This window comes from Narcine bancroftii, chromosome 1 (genome assembly GCF_036971445.1).
Source record: "Narcine bancroftii isolate sNarBan1 chromosome 1, sNarBan1.hap1, whole genome shotgun sequence".
Taxonomy (NCBI): domain Eukaryota; kingdom Metazoa; phylum Chordata; class Chondrichthyes; order Torpediniformes; family Narcinidae; genus Narcine; species Narcine bancroftii.
Genome location: NC_091469.1, coordinates 219,031,765 through 219,049,488, shown reverse-complemented (window position 1 = coordinate 219,049,488; position 17,724 = coordinate 219,031,765). Strand labels below are relative to the sequence as shown.

At 36.9% G+C, this 17,724-nt stretch overlaps 1 protein-coding gene across 4 annotated transcripts in view; it reads left to right on the top strand.

The window, feature by feature from the left end:
- The window catches only part of LOC138739242 (arrestin domain-containing protein 3-like), a 46,878-nt gene that overhangs the window by 11,417 nt on the left and 17,737 nt on the right, over positions 1 to 17,724 (top strand). For all 4 annotated transcript variants that reach the window (XM_069890915.1, XM_069890899.1, XM_069890908.1 and 1 more), the window contains exons 2-4: positions 2,650 to 2,719; positions 12,582 to 12,732; positions 14,302 to 14,404. In XM_069890915.1, the coding sequence (XP_069747016.1) occupies positions 2,650 to 2,719; positions 12,582 to 12,732; positions 14,302 to 14,404 (324 nt within the window). The remainder of the gene's footprint in view (positions 1 to 2,649; positions 2,720 to 12,581; positions 12,733 to 14,301; positions 14,405 to 17,724) is intronic.

The window sequence follows — 17,724 nt, the reverse complement described above, 5'->3', positions numbered from 1 at the left end:
TCACCCTGGTCATGTTCTCTTCTCAATGTTACATTGTAGCAGCTACAGAAGCCCTAGGTTCAAGAACAGATTTTTTTAATCCAACAGCAGTCTGGCTCTTGAACGACCCTTTGAAACATTAATCATGGACTGCTCTGACCCAATGGCAGGACTATCTACATCACTGTGATGTCATTTTATTGTTCTTGCACTGTGGTAACTGAATATTTATCTATGATTATGATATTTTTGAATTTAATATAAAGCATACTATTGGAATTGTTTTTTTTAAATCAAGTACGTGCAAATAAGAACTTTGATGCAAATGTGCAGTATACATAACAATAAACTTAACATGTTCATCACAGTAAAGATTATCTGGAGCAGATCTGGTAGCAGAGTAGGTCTATGATAGAAGAGATTGAGCAACAAGGCTTCTAGTCTAGAGTTTCGAAGAATTAGAAAGGACTCTCATAACATTCTCAGCTGCCTCCACAGAATAGAAATAGGAAAAATGTTTCCCTTATTGAGGATTATGTGGATGCAATTATGATGTCCAAAAGGAATTTGGACAGGTATATGGACAGGAAAGGCTATGAAGCATATGGACCAGATGGAGGCAAATGGGACTAGCTGAGAATGCTCATTTGGTTGAGGGAGGACAAAGGGTCTTTTCCATGCTCAATAACTCTATGGCTCTCTGTGCACAGTTCTGGACACCCAGCTCTAGGATATCTGAAAACTAGAGAAGGGTACAAAAAAAGATTCACAACAACGCTACTGGAACTGATCTGCTTGAGTTATAAGGAGAGGCTGGATAAGATAGGAAAAATCATGAAGGGCATACGAAATGTAGGCATGTGATTTTTAGACAACAATATCGGGAAAATTGAGGAAAAAAATTTAACGTAATTGCTGCTTGAGTGGTCATTTACACTGGGCACCTTTTTAGACTGCAAGTACTTGAGTACAAGAGTCCTGTGGTAGCTGATGACCGTCAACAAATTTTTTCAGTACGATTTACACTGCAGGCTTCCTCCAAAAAGTTGTAGGGGGTCCTGCAGGATAAATCACGGTTCAGGAATTGACTCAAAATTCCTGCAAATTCCTTTTTAGACTGCCCATGTAGCGGCAAAATTCCTTGATTGCATTGTTACATACGTGCAGTCTAAAAACCACAATAGTCTTTTTCCCATTGTATGGGAATCTATGACCAGAGGGCATAGATTTCGAGGAGGACCTGAGGGGCACAGTTTTTACATGGAGAATGTGAGTATGTGGATTAAAGATGCTACAGAAATGGTGGAGGCAAGTACAAATGTAACATTTGAAAGACATTTTTGTCAGGTGTATGGATAGAAAAGTTATAGAGCAGGGTTTCCCAAACTTTTTCTTTCCACTCATTTACTACCTTAAATAACCCCTATGGCACCGGTGCTCTGTGATTAGTAAGGGATTGCTTAAGGTGGGATGTGAATGGGAAGGGAAGGTTTAGAATCACTGCTCTAGACCCAATTGTTACTGAAATATTTTGCTTGAGAAAAATTGTCATTGGTCCATTTCTTTTGGAGTTATGAAGCCGTGCACATAACGAGTCAATTAGGTATGATTAAAACACTGGTTTTCAAACTTTTTTCTTTCCTCCCCACATACCACCTTAAGCAATCCCTTACTAAGTGTTTTGGCAGCTCAGAAATTCATCATTTATTTTAAACGTGAAGGCATCATTTAGGTTTTGCATAATTCCCATGACCCCTCTAACTTTGCAAGTTACTCCAATTTTGCTCATTCCACCAAAGATTAGTGGAATTACGCTGGGTGGATGTGGCACACACTTTACAAATGACCAATTTAAATGACAGACTTTCTCAGGAGTTTGTGGAGATTTGGTATGACACAAAAAACCCTGACAAATTTGTAAAGGTGTGATGAAAAGTGTGCTGATTGGCTGCATCACGGTCTGGTTTGGGGACATCAATACCCCGGAGTGTAAAGCCCTCCAAAAGGTAGTGGACACAACCCAGGACATCACAGGCAAAACATTCCCCAATATTGAGTACATCTACAGGAAATGCTACCGTCGGAGAGCAGCAGCAATCATTGAAGACCCACACCACCCAGTACACGCTCTGTTCTCACCATCAGGAAAGAGGTCTAGGTGCCACAAGTCTCACTTCACCAGGTTCAGGAACAGCGGCTACCCTCCACCATCAGATTCATCAACAAAAAAACTCAGAGACTCATTTAAGGACTCTTATTTGTGCACTTTATTGATTTTTCTTTTTGTTCTCTCTGTATTGCAGTCAGTTTGTTTACATTCGTTATTTGTTGACTGTTCTTTGTTTACACGTTAATGCTGTACTACCAATTGGTGGTAATTCTTCCATAATCATAAGAAAAAGAATCTCAGGGTTGTATGTGATGCAATGCATATAATCTTAACAATAAATCTGAAATCAGAAAATGCTTGCATTTCAAGAAAGCCAAGCTGCTGTGGTGGGAGAGACGGTTAATATTTCAGGTGATTCATTGAAAATTTAACTCTGTCTTTCTCTCTCCACAGTAGGCCTAACCTACTCTGCATTTTCAGCATATGCTTTTTTTACTTTTATTTCAGTAACCATCTGTTGTATTGTGCTTTGAATTAATGTGGTGACTTTGTTTCCACAGAATCTGAAGAAGTTACTGTATTACAGTCAGGGAGACATGAGTATCCGTTCAGTCTGGTGCTTCCGCATGTGTGAGTCAATAACTTTCAACTCTCCTTGTGGTTATTCACTTTCTTTTGAAATACATGTCTAGAATGGGGAAAGTTCCCTCCAAGATTGCTCTTTGGTTACCTAAGGATGATAGTGAACCTGACGAGTTTTTTTTTAAATTGGATCTTGAAATATCTCTTCCATGTTTTGGAGTGACCTGTGTCATCCTCTGGCCATGTTGTTTATCGCTGTATGGTAGGTGTGGCTTTAGGTCGCATCTGTCCGATCTTGGGTTGCAATTGGTGCAACACAGCCTGCATTTGTAGATTCAAATTTGTTTTTTTTTTGTGAAATACTTGAGCATTGCTGTCATATCTCCCTCTTGAGCTTCTTAATAATAAAATGTACATATTAAAAACACCAGTGAAGCTAAATGCCCTTTCAACATGTGCTTCCATTTATTTTTTTGTTTCCCCAGGCAAGAAACATTTGTATTCTCATACAGCATTCTGCATGTTTACATATTTACATGTTTTAGTTTTGAAAATTTTATTTAGTTATTTGAATCATTGCAGAAAAAAATGAATAAAGCATTAACCAAATATCTATATCTTTTATATTTTTTCTCCCCAACACCCCCCTCCAACCAAAAGGAAAGTAGAAAACACCTGCCATTTAATATACAACAATACTAGCATATAGTTATTAGTTATTATTAAATTTTCTGATTAAGAGGAGTGGATAACATAGAAGAGGTGGATGGAAAATTATCCATAAAATCCATATATGGTTTCCAAATACTATTAAAAAAAATTCAACTCGATCCGTTAAACTATTATGTAATTTTTTCCAAAGATTTACAATTTTGCATCTCATTATACCATCTACTTAATTACACTTCTCTATCGTCTTTCCATGATGTCGCTATACATTTCTTTGCAATTACTATTGCAATACTTTAAAAATTTTCTTAGTATTTATGCAATTTCAGTTTTGTATTGCCAAGTAAACATATTCTTGGATCCTTTTATATCTTTAGCTTCATAATTTGCCCTATTAATAAACTCAGTTCATTTCAAAACCTTTCCACTTTTTCACAAGACCACATTGAATGTAAAAAAAAAGTTCCTATTTCTTTCACACATCGAAAACACTTATTTGAATAATTGGAATTAAGTCCATTTAACTTATATGGGGTATAATATAATTGGTGAAGATAATTATATAGAACCATTTGATATTTAACATTTACTGTATTTGTAACACTTTCATGATGTAATTCTGACCAAATCTCTTCCTGAATTTGTATATTTAAATCTTTCTCCCATCACATTTTTGGTTTATATAAATCTTTTTTTTTCTTCGTAGTTTCGTGTAATTTTATATACATGTTAGTAATAAATTTCTTAACAACCGATGTATTTGTTATATCTTCAAATTTACTTTGTTTAGGGAGTTCAAATCTGCTCCCAGTCTCTTTTTCAAATACATTTTTAATTGATAATATGCAAAACTTGTATTATTATGTATATTACATTTATCTTTTAATTGATCAAAAGTTAAAAATAATCCTTAAAAACAATCTTTTATTCTCTGTAAACCTTTACTCTACCAATTGTCAAATAAAGAATTATTCAAAATAAAAGGAAGAAGTTGATTTTGTTTTAATAACATTTTTGGTAATTGATAAATTTTAATTCCTCTCTCGATATGAATTCTATTCCATATTCTTAATATATTCTTTAATACTGATACATCTTTAGTTCCTTTAAACAGCTTTCTATTTCATTTATACAAAATTTGCTCCGGATTAGTTTCACCAATTTTATTCTTTTCAATTTGAACCCAAGTTGGTTTTCACCCCTTTGATAATAGGAGGACAAAAATATAATTGAGCTGCTTTAAAATAATTCTTAAAATTTGGTAGTCTTAGTCCACCCTGATCAAATTTCCACATTAATTATTCAAAACCAGTTCTCGACATCTTACCTTTCCAAAGAAACTCACATACTATTTTATTCAAACTTTGAAAAAAAAGATTCTGGTACGTGAATGGGCAATGATTGAAACAAATATTGCATTCTTGGAAAAATATTCATTTTAATGCAATTCACTCATTCTATTAATGTTATTGGTAAATCTTTCCATCTTTTCAAATCCTCTTCCTTTTTTTTAGCAATGGCAAATAATTTAACAAACAAATTATTTATATTCCTATTAATTTTAATTCCCAAATATTTAATTAATCATTTTGCCACTTAAATTTTGTCAATCTTTTACATTGTGAATAATCCATATCCACATGGGCATCACTTCACTTTTATCAACATTAACTTAATAACCCAACACTAAGCCATATTCTTTTAATCTCTCTGATCTCATTAAACATACTATAGCATCATCAGCAAATAAACTCATTTGATGTTCCTTATTACCTACTTCAAATCCTTTAATTTCATTTAATTCTGCCAATGTCTCAATCACTATTGCAAATAAAAAGAGTGATAATGGATAAATTTTTCAAGAAGATCTTTCAAGCAAAAAGGGTTGTGAGATTTTTTTATTCATAATCACTTTTACTTTTGGTTAATTATACAATGCCTTTATCCAATTTATAAAATTATTTGGAATCCCAAAAGCATTAAGTGTCTCAAATGTTTTAAAAAAATCCCATTCCAATTGATCAAATACTTTATCTGCATCTAATGCTACCATGGGAATCTTCCTATTTTGTGCTATATTTATCAAACTTAAAAATTTAACTTTATTATCTGCTGCTTTTCTATTTTTAATGAAACCAGTCTGATCTAAATTTATTAATTTTGGCAAAAATTCAACTAATCTATTTGCTAACAATTTTGATACAATTTTATAGTCTGTATTCGATAATGATATAGGTCTATATGAGTAAGGATGTAAACAATCTTTCCCTCTTTTTGGAATTATAGTTATTAATGTTGTTTTGAAAAATACTGGTAAATCATGAACTTCTTTCATTTTATATAATACTTCCATTAATAAAGATATGAATAATTCCTTAAATTCTTTATAAAATTCTGGTGGAAAGCCATCTTCTCCTAGTACCTTATTATTTTGTAAAGATGTTAGGGTCTCATAAACTTCTATTTCTGAAAAATTATCAGACAGTCTTAACTTTTCATCCTCCTTCAATACTGGTAATTTAACTTGTCTCAAAAAATCTCTTATTTTATTATTATCTTTCATAAATTCTGAATGATAAAGTTTAGCTTAAAAGTCTTTAAAATTATTTTTTTTCCCTGCATATTATGTTATCTGCCCTGATTATTTCTTAGTTGCAATTATTGTTCTAGAAATTTGTTCAATTTTTAATTTCTATGCTAAAACTTTATGGGCCCTTTCTCCCAACTCATAATATTTTGCCGTGATCTCATTATGTCTGTCTCCACTCTGCACAGTATTAAGGCTTAATTTCTTCAATTCTAACATATTTCTCTTCTCTTCATCTTTATGTACTTGAATTTCCTTCTCCAATTTCATTATCTCTTTATCCAATTGAATTACTTCTTTCATATATTCTTTCTTTATTTTTGAAGTATAACTTATTATTTGACCTCTCAGATATGCTTTCATAGAATCCCATAATATAAACTAACTTGCAACGGAATCTTTATTAGTATCTAGAAAAAATTCTATCTGTTGCCTCAGAGTTGTATTGAACCTCCATCTATAATCTACCTTTTTTCTTCTACCAATGAAAGAGACAAAATTAAATGTGAATAATCTGATAAAACCCACACTTGATATTCCACTCTTTGTCCTCTTTTGAAATTGTGCAGAAATTGAAAATGTATCTATCCGTGAATATTTTTTAAATCGAAAAGAATAAAAAGAACTATCTCCTTCACTTGGGTGGATTTTTCTCCATATATCCACTAAATCCATGTCTTTCATCAAATCTATTGCCATTTTATCTACCTTATTTTTCACCATTCTATCTAATTTAGGGTCCAAAGCAAAATTAAAATCCCCTCCCAACTTTCCACTTGTCATTTGATAAATTCATGAAAAGAACATGCATAAATTTGCTATTATCTTCATTTGGGGCATATACATTCATAAAGTCCATTGTTCCGAATAAATCTAGCAATTTACCATAATGTATCTTCCCGCTACATCTATTACTAATATCCAATATTTTAACTGTTACATTTTTATTAATTAATGTTACTGTACCTCTATCCTTAGAATTAAATGATGATGCTATTTCTGTCCCTACCCAATCTCTTTTTAACTTTTGATGTTCCTTCTCTGTTAAAAGTGTTTCCTTTTTTTTAAACTTTATTTAAGATTTTATAACATGAATAACATATAGGATTACATTTAAAAAAATTAAGAATAAAATAATAAAATTACAATACAGTATCAGTAATCTAAATAAACTATACCCTCCCCAATAATTATTACACATTAATAACCCAACTCAAATTAGTCCAACCCCCCCTTTCCCCCCCAAAATAAAGAGTGAAGAATTAATAAAGTTAATAATATATGTGAGAAAAAGAAAAACCCACTTACAAAAAAAAACCAAAAACATAACCGATTAAAATACTAACAAAAAGAAAAGTAATTAATACTAAGATATCAGACTTAAAAAATATATTTAAATCAAACTTAAATGCATATATTTAACAAACGGAGTTAAGATGAAACATATATTTAACTCAAACTTAATATAAAAAAAATGTAGCATGGAAAAAAAAGATGAAAAAAAACTTTCTCTATAGAGATAAACCTTCACCAAATATCAACTAACTTCACATCTATCATCATATTAGTCACATAAACCACCATCTTAAAACAAAATTCAAACCTCATTAAGCATTGTACAATTCAATTTTAGTACTCTTCCACCATTTTTCCCTTTTACTCTTGAATAGTTATCCAATAAAAGCTCCAATACCACATTTAAATATCCCCAATCATTACGTTAAAATTCAGATATCCAAATAATAAAAACACATCTACAACGAAATCTATATCTTCAACAAATGGAGCATAAACCACAAACAAAATTCAAGCCTCATTAAGAATTGTACAATTCAATTTATAACTTTCACCATTATTCCCTTCGTTCTATAACTAAAATAGCAAAATAATATACACCAAAATTACCACTCCTTTCACCTTAAAGTTAAAGAAAAAATATTTAAAAACTTATCCATCCCATTCACATTTAAATTTCAAATATTCCTTATCTACCGAATAAACTTTACAAAAAAACCCACATCAATTTTTAGTTTTTTAAACAATCAAATACTTATGCTTTTTTAAAAATATTTAAACAAAAAAAAACCCCTTCACTCTTTAATCTAATAATACAAAAAAAAGGAAAAAAAAAAAACGGGTAGGAGATTAAAAATACCCCCTCCCGTCTAAACCGCGCAATGCGGAACTCCCAAAAAAATGGGTGTGAGATAACTCACATGTAGCAGATGACTTTCAGGAAATAGTGCCTATCCAGTTCTCTCCCCCAACTCTCACTTCATCTTAAACTAATATCATCATTATTTAATATCCCTTTTTTTAAAAAAAAAAATTTTAAAAAAAGGACAACTCTTCTTTTAATCAGCTCCAACTGCTGAGTCACCATTACAACCATTCCTTCTTGGAGCACGGCTCTTTTCTTCCATCTCTTGTCTCCTTAGAGATCGCAGCGAACTATGTCTCTGTTGAAACTGAGTAATTGGCAGCTCTTGAGCAAATGCTATAGCTTCCTTTGGAGAATCAAAGAACTTTGGTTGGCAACCATCTTGGAAAACCTTCAGAACAGCTGGATATCTAAAGGTTGCCTTGTAATCTTTCTTCCACAACAACTCTTTAGCAGGATTGAATTCCCGTCGTTGGAACATAACTTCTTGACTCAAATCCGCATAGAAGAAAACTTGATTATTTTGAATCATCAAGGGTGATTTTCTCTGTTGTGCATTTCTAATAGCCACTTGTAAAATTTCTCTGTCGTAATAATTCAAGCAATGAACCAAAACAGGTCTTGGACTTTGACCTGAAATAGATCTTCTACGCAAGGCTCTGTGAGCACATTCCAGTATTATACCTTCCGGGAAATGTTCTTGACCCAGCACCTGCGGAATCCATGATGGCGTAAGGATCAGACGTGCCTTCCAGTCCACTCCTGACTCTATCTTATTGTTTTGTCTAGAAATGCCCGTTAAAATTCTTTAAAAGTTTAGATAATTTCAGTGCTGTTAATTTAACTTATGATGCTACAATTGGTGGAAAAGACCAAAAAAAAACGACAACAGATCATCAAAAATTACATTTTCCAAAAGTTCAAGTTTTGGAGCCTACCTACAGGAAAGACACCGGGACTCAGCGTGAAATGGATCCCAGGAGAGAGGTACAGTGTTCGGATGTAGAGTTCTATGTTACATCAGTAGAGCCCCCTAAAGAGGGCACCAAACAGCCTTTAGAACAAAGAGTTACTCACAGGCATTTGTCAACTGTAGAGGTGGTGCTGCAAACTGCATCTCTTGAAATAGAAGAACCTATACAACTTGATGTACTGGGAGAACTTAATACATTATGGACTGGGGAAAACCCCGGCCAGCGTCCTCCAGTCATTGCTGGAGAGGCTGTGGCTGGGGTTTCCACATGCAGTCATACTACAAGGAAGGCAACCAGAATGAAGGAAGGAACAGAAGATCCTTTGGTTATGCAGAAGAAGCAGGAATCTGTTGAGCCAAAATCTCTTCCAATTGAAAAGATTTTTGTGAATCTTGAATCTAAATTATCTTATACAATGCAGGGATTATCCAAGATTATGACTGAACTTGGTACTAGGTTTAATGCTCTGGTGAAAATACATTCTCAACAGATGGCTGAGTTTAGAGCTTTTAAGCTTGAAGTGAGAGATAAATTTAATTCGTGTGAAGAAGATATAGACGAAATACGGGATCAAGTTTTTGATGTGACCAAAATGGTCGAAGACTTACAAACTCAAAATAAAAATTTGGTGAAAAAGATTAATTATTTGGAAAACCAATCCAGACGGAACAATATAAAGATTATTGGTTTGCCAGAAGGTATGGAGGGACGAGACCCAAGAAAATTAAGTGTTTCCTGTAAAAAAAGCTGTCTGTTTTAATATTTTTCATATAAACTAATAAATATTTGCACTTTATTTGATTCTGAATCCCATTGTAATATTAATACTAATAAAATTAAATTTATCAGCCATCTAATCTTTCATAAAATCCAATAACCACCCAACTTTCCACCTCAACTCCTCCTACATCCAAAATACTAACTAAAAATTTCATAATACAATTGTTAAATTCAGTGTATTAAAGAGAATAAAGAAAAGAAACCCTACCACCCCCCCCCCCTCCCCAGGCATACATTATTTACATCTGTAGGAGTTGTGATCACTGGAGCTGGAGGCTGCTTGAGCCTTTTTTAAAATTGCCTCCGTTTTCTTCTGATCTCTGCACATGTGTGACTCCTCGTCCAGAGTCACTTCTTCCCCCGTGGCAGATGGCCATTGTCAGGGGAGACCTTTGACAGCAATATCCAAGGTCTCCCCAGCTCCAGGCTTATCCCCAAGGGCACCTACCCTCCAGAGAGCTTCAGGATCCTTCTTTGAGGTCGGCCTCTCTTCTTTATCAGCTTCTTTTTCTAGTTCCAGTTCTTGTAAAGTAACAATTGTTTTATCTTTCTTAGGAGGCATTTTTTATTGTTCTATAAGCCTTCCGATAGCTTCCTCTTCTATTTTCTTTCAATCAGTTTAGGCTTTTTTAACTTTTTCAGAGAGAGTAGAGATCAAGCCTAGCCCCACATCATCACGTGGCACCCCCCCCCCCCCATATGTATTGATAAAATGTATTGATTGCTTGCTTGACCCAGATTCTTGCATTAAAAGTTCCTTAATAGCCAAATGATAAGACAAGGATGAGTGGTAAGAAGGTGAATAAAGCTTTGGTTGTGTGTTCAGGATATAGATTAGTTTTTGGGACTCCCTTACATTGAAGTCCACATGCTTAAAGTTGATTGTTTCTTGTCCTGGACAGTTAACAAGTCCTCTACGCACACGCTGATTCTTGCACTTCCCCATCAACAAAGAGGATTTATATCCATGTTTCATCTGAAATTACTTTAGATATACATTCTACGGTTCTGCCAAAGGAGTAAAGGACAAATGTCTGCAGACACCATGTTTGAAATAAAAGCACAACGCTGGAGAGACTCAGCAGGTCAAACAGTATCCTTTAAATAGCGAAGATAAAGATACTTAACCAATGTTTCAGGCTTGAGCCATTCATTAAGAGATGAGCAAAATGTAGGCAGGTGCCCGCACAAAAGTTTGGGGAAGGGAGGGGTAGAGGAGGCAATAGGTGGATAAGGGAGGAAGGGCACACCAGCAAACCAGGGGAGGGGTGTGTCTCTGTGACTGGACAGGGAAGGGGAGTGGAGAGCTGGAAGAAAGGAGAGAGGTGTGGTAGAGAGGGAATACAGAGAGTGGGCTAGTAGAAACTGGAGGTCAATGATAATGCCATCCTGTTGGAGAGTGCCCAGATAGGATATTAGTTGCTGCTCCTCCAATTTATAGATAAACTTGATTTAACAGTCCACGAGGCCATGGACAGACATGCCACTGTGGGAGTGGGGTGCATAACTGAAATTGGCCGCTGGGAGGTCCCTGTCATTAAGGAGGACAAAGCAAAGGTGCTCAGAGAAGTGATCTCCCCGTCTGTGTACAGCCTCTCCAATATAGAAAAGGCCACAGCGGGAGCGCTGGATGCAGTGGATAACTCCCGCAGATTCCTTCACTTGGAAGGAATGCTTGGGGCCCCAAATGGTGGTTATGGAAAAGGGTGTGGTTGGAAGTGTGGAGCCCTGCAGTTGCAGGGGAAGGCGGTGATTGGTGGAAAGGGAGGAGTGGACAAGGGAGTCACGGAGGGAGCAATCCCTGCGGAAGGCAGAGGAGGAGGATGTGGTGAATACACAAGCAAAATGTAATGGTATGTGGTGTCTATCGATGTTTTATACAGTGTCCGGCCAATGATAACCTATTAGTGATGCACTAATAGGTCCAACCTTTATTGGCAGGTGATGCAACTTCTGAATAAGTTTCAGACAGTGACCCTCCACAATCCACAATATTCCAGAGATCCCACGTGTTCCTCCACAATCCACATATAACAGGCTCTGTGACTAGAAATCATTGAATCGTTTAATCCATGAGACCCTGTCAATTATCCTTTAAAATAATTTCCTAATTATTTATGACAAGCTCCCATTACCTCATCGGATTTGAGTGGACCCCTAAAAATCAATTAAGGCAACACGCTACTAATGTCTGTTTGGGAACAGTCATTCAGAGAGCTTTGACGTGGCATTTGAAAATCATAAAATCTGCAGCTGTTGAAAATCTCAAATAAAAAGCAGAAAGTGGTGAAAATACTTGCAGAGAGCCACATCCCTGTTGGTACAGGGAATTGGGAATGTGTTTGAAAGTCCCTGTCTCTGAAGAATGTACATGTGTGGGCGGGAGCGGGTAGAAGACTGGTATCAGAGACCTCAGCGAGTCAATCAACAGCTGCACATAGGGATAAGTTGAATGGTTCAGGTCGAAGAAGGATCGGATGAAGGCTTTGAAGGATTCTGGACCAAAAGGCTGACTGGTGTTTTCCTCCAGCTTGCTGAGTTCCTCAGCAGATTGTTGTTTTTTTGTGCTTCCCATGTCTTTTTTTTTGGATCTACGGTCTCTCGTGATGAAAGTCTGCCTGATGATGTGAAATGTTAACAACTCCTGCTGTGAGAGATCATTACATTTACACAAATTAAATTAGTGCTTTGCATGAGCCACAAAATACTCCCTGAGTTTTTTTTAAATTTTCCCATCAGGCCACCACTTCCTTCTTCCTTTAAGGATCACTATGGCAACGTGAGCTATTGGATGACAGCCAAGCTGCACAGGCCATGGAAGCTGAGGGCTAAAGTGAAAGAAGAATTTACAGTATTTAACCAGATTGACATTAACAGTCCGGGACTATTGGTACGTTCTGCAGGATTTTTGGCTGAACAGGTTATGCTTTCCCATTCATTTGGGTATCCATTCACAAGTTGACTGACCACTTTTAATCCAAAAGTGTAAGATAGACAAAGAATGCATGAAATCAAAAGACAAAGAACTCATGAACTCAAAAGCAGGATATTGAGCAAATACACCTGAAAGCAATTCATGTCAATAATGCTTTTTTTTTTCATACTTAAAACCTGTTTAGCAGACACGAAAGATTGAGTGAAATGGCTCAAAATTTAGAGTGAAACCATACAGTTCATTTACTGTGAAGTGTTGATGATAAATAAAGATGAAATAAAACTTCACATGGGTTCCTCTTCTTGTTGCTATCTGGCAATTATTACATTGCTGGTTGGAAGTGTTTCTATCTTCTTATCATATCTCCACCCAGGTTGTCTATCTGGGTTTTCATTCAATTCAAAAATTTAGCTGCACTCATTCAATTCAATACCCTCCCAACCTTCAGGGTAATGTAATGGCAATAAATTTTTTTGAATGCATTAATGTAAGTGCACAAGAATTAGGATTAGCCATAAGGTAGACAATCTATTAAGCATGTTCCAACCTTCAAATGGCAATTCATAAAGTCATTTATTTTGCAGTTGACTTGAGTTAATCTTAATGATTATCATTAAATCTTTTTGAACCTAATCGTTTAGAAAAAAAACATGGAACATTAATTCTACTTTCTACCACGACCTCTTGCACTTGATACTATGTCCCCTCCTCCCTCCATGCCAGAAAGTTGACTCATAGTTCCTTTTTAAATCTTATCCCTCTCACCTTAAATCTGTGTCCTACCCTGGAAAAAAGCCTATGGCTATTCACCTCATCCATTTCCCTCGTATTGTTATAAATCTCAGTGGTCCTCCCCGCCTATCTCCTTAAAGTCCAAGCCCAGTAACAATCTCTTGAATCTTTCACACTTTCCAACTTCATGATGTCCTTTCTATAAGAAGGATATAGATAAGGTGGAGAGGGTACAGAGAAGATTTACAAGGATGTTGCCTGGCTTACAACATCTAGAGTACAGGCGAAGATTAAGGAGACTGGGACTTTATTCATTGGAATGTAGATGGTTGAGAGGGGATTTGATAGAGGTATTTAAAATTATGAAGGGAATAGAGAGACTAGACATGAGCAGACTCTTTCTCCTGAGGGCAGGGGAGGTTGGAAGAAGAGAGCATAAGTTAAGGGCGAGGGGAAAAACTTTAGGAGAAATGTTATAGGAGGCTTCTTCACTCAGAGAGTTGTGGCAGAATGGAATGATCTTCCAGAGGAGATAGTTGCGGCAGGGTCCTTTCTGTCATTTAAGAGAAGGTTGGATGTGCACATGGATATGAGGGGGCTGGAGGGTTATGGGCAGAGAGTGGGAGGGGGGAGTTGTTCAAGTGAACCGGCGTGGACTCGTAGGGCTGATATGGCCTGTTTCCATGCTGTAAACTGTTATATGTTTTATCTGATACACAAGGGAAATCGTTGGATGACCTTAGGAAGGAATGTTGAACTTGATGGAAGCTGTGTTTTCTGTTGTTTTTGCAGGAGCCACTGATGGCAACGGATGAGAAAACTATCTGCTGCTGGTGTTGTGCTTCAGGCCCAATAATTCTAAATGCCAAAATTGAACGGAAAGGATACATAGTTGGTAAAAATCGGAAGCACTGAAACCTGTTCATTTTGTTACTCCATCAGTCATGATAATATTAAATGCACATAGACTTCCTCTTTAGTAACTGCAAATTGCTTTCTTTAAACCATGTCTGTCATGCTTTCTTGCTACATTTAAATTGTCTGCACTCACCCCATTATTTTGTGTGAGTGGGTGTTCCAGTTTACACTTTATGTCTCCAAGACAATTTAAACTTGAGGCTGATAAAATTGAACGTCCTGCTAATTGAGTGAAACACGACAGGCTGCAGATGCTGTGATTGTAGTAAGCACACCAAAATGCTGGAGGAGCTCAGCAGTTTTTTTTCAGCATCTATAGGAGACAAGGGTATATCATCGACGTTTTGGGCCTGAGCCTTCCAAGGTAAAATCAGAAAAGGCAGAAGGATATATCAGAAAGTTTCAGAATTCAAACAATGGGGGAGGAAGAAAGACCAACAAAAGGTGTTAATTGGATGTATAAGGGGCGATATAGAATTTATCACGTCTGTGAAAGAACAATACAGGCTCTTCGACCCACGATATCGTGCCTTCCTACATAAACTTACTCCATCAGAATCGGGTTTGTTGTCATGAACGTGTCATGAAATTTGTTATTTTTTGACAGCAGTATTGTGCAGTAAAGGTGCAAAATTGCTAGAAGTTACAGTCCCATAAATACAATATTTAAGAATAAATAATTAGTGCAGTAAGGTGAGGTAGCGTCTATAGGTTCATTGTCCATTCAGAAATCTGATGGCAGGGAGGAAGAAGCTGTTACTGTAACGTTGGAGATGTGGCTTCAGGCTCCTGTACCTCCTTCCTGATGGTATTAGTGAGAAAAAGGCATGGCCTGGGTGGTGAGGGTCCTTGATAATGGATGCTGCTTTTGTGAGACACCACCTCTTAAAGATATTCTTAATGGAGGAAAGACTAATGTCCATGATGGCGTTAGCCGAGTTTACAACCCTCTATAGCCTTTTCCTGTCTTGTGCATTGGTACCTCCATACCAGTAGCCAGTCAGAATGATCACCACGGTACACCTGTAGATATTTGCAGGAGTCTGTGGTGGCATACCAAATATCAAACTCTTCAAGAAGTCTAGCCACTGATGAACCTTCTTTATGATTCCATTGACATAATGGCCTCAAGATAGATCTTCAGAGTTGTTGCAACCTAGGATTTTGAAGTTCTTTACCATCTTCATTGCTGTTCCCTCCTTGATGAGCACTGGTTTGCGTTCTGCTGGTTTCCCCCTCCTGAAGTCTCCAGTCAGTTCTTTAGCTTTGCTAACACTGAGTGCTATGTTGTTGTTGTGACATCCGTCAGTTAGCTGATCTAGCTCACTCCTATACACTTCCTCATTGCCATCTGTGGTTCTGCTGCCAGCTGTGGTGTCATCGGCAAATTTGTAGATGGCATTTGAATTGTGCTGTGCCACATTGTCATGGGTGTAGAGAGAGTAGAGCAGTGGGCTTAGCGCACATTCTTGCCGTGAGCCAGTGTTGATTGTCATTGAGGAAAAGGTATTGTCATCGATCCACAATGACTGTTTTCTTCCAATGAGCAAGTCAAGGATCCAACTGCAGAGAGAGTTGCAGTGTAAACCTTCCTTATCTCACATTTATAACCCTTTTCTTATATCCATGTGCCTAAGCCTTTTAAACGTTCCTATTGTACCAGCCTCCACCACCACTCCTGGCAATGCACCTAAGGCACCTACTACTCTCTGTGTATATATAAAAAAAATTACCTCAAATATCACCACCCAAAAATTACCCTGAACCTTTCTCCCCTCACATTAAACAGATGTTCTTTGGTATTTCCTACTATGCCCCCAGGGAAAAAGGTGGTGTCTGTCCACCCTATTTATGCCTCCATTAACCTTGTAGACCTCCATTATGTCCCCTCTCCTCCTTCTTTGCTTCAAGGAGAAAATCTCTAGCTCTGTTAAACTCGACACATTCTCTAATCCAGGCAACATCCCCTCTGCACCTTTGCTAATGCCACATTCCTCCAGAGGAATTGAGCACAATATTGAATCTGTAATCGATAGTTCAGCTATGTCCTCACAGCTGGATATATTAAAAATCTGCAAACTTTTCCATGTAAAATTTGAATGTAACAGACAGCAGAAACTCCCCAAACACCCTGTTCTTTACCTGCATGATGACAGAATGTGGATGTGGTGACTGAGTCTACCCATCCCTTAAAAAAAAGTTCAAGGATGAGAACTTACCAGTTGAGATCTGGTGGGTTGAATGGCACTGGATCAGCTTAAACGATGTTGTGAGACTACAGCTCTATGCTTAGCTGGCAGCATGTGTGAATCCATGAGGAAGGCCATCATTAAACCTTCAAGTAGAAGGAATAGAGAAAAGCGATCAGAAATTGGATAGCCTATCACTGTTAAATATGGATTGCGAGATTTTGTTGGAGGTCATCAGCCACTGAGTCACTACCTGAGGCTGTTGATTTGCCCAGAGCGGACCTACAGTCTGAAGCTTTCTTTTACTTATGGCTTCAGTTGGGTATGTGTGGCACCAAAGGGTGGACGTTTGTTTAGTCAGCTTGTACCAGGAGGAGGTAATTGGAAAAATCAAGTGTAATGTACAGGCTCCGCAGAAATTAGTTTATTGGAGGAATCCCATAATTTGATGTAATGGCTCTAAGCTGGCAACAATCCAAATTAATGAGTGGCAAAATGGAAATTTTCCTGATCAAATCTGGAGTCAGGCCAAGATTGTCTTCTCTCCTGTTTTGTTTGATTCAAACGGTTTGATGAATTCTTGAGACTGGCACAGGAAGTGATGATTGCAGGCCGCCAGAGCACTATGGATGAAGATGGGCCACGTCTATCTCAATACATGAACGTGCTGGAGAAACTCAGTATGTTATGCAGCATTGAGGGAGAGTAAATGCTAACCAACATTTCAGGCCTGGGCCCTTCAAGAGGAGGAGAACTTCTTCATTCTAGGCTTGAAAAGTTGGTTAGCCTTTACTTCTTGGGGATGCTGTGTGGCTTGCTGAGTTTCTCAAGCACATTTGTGTCTCACACTCAACCCCAGCATTTGCAGACTTTCGTGCCATGTTTATCTCTTCTGCTTGAAGCTACTGTCTGTCCGCAGAGTGATTAATATCTGTGATCTATTGAAACTGGCAAGAGGTAGTGGCAGTAAAAAATAAAGTATATTCATGGGAATTTCTCAGTTCCTGCAGCTGAAGTCATGGATATAGGTTCTAAATGGTTAAACCCCAGGAGCTAACCTCTTTGGAATACCAGAAGTTACACTTTGCTTACCAGAAAATTACACATT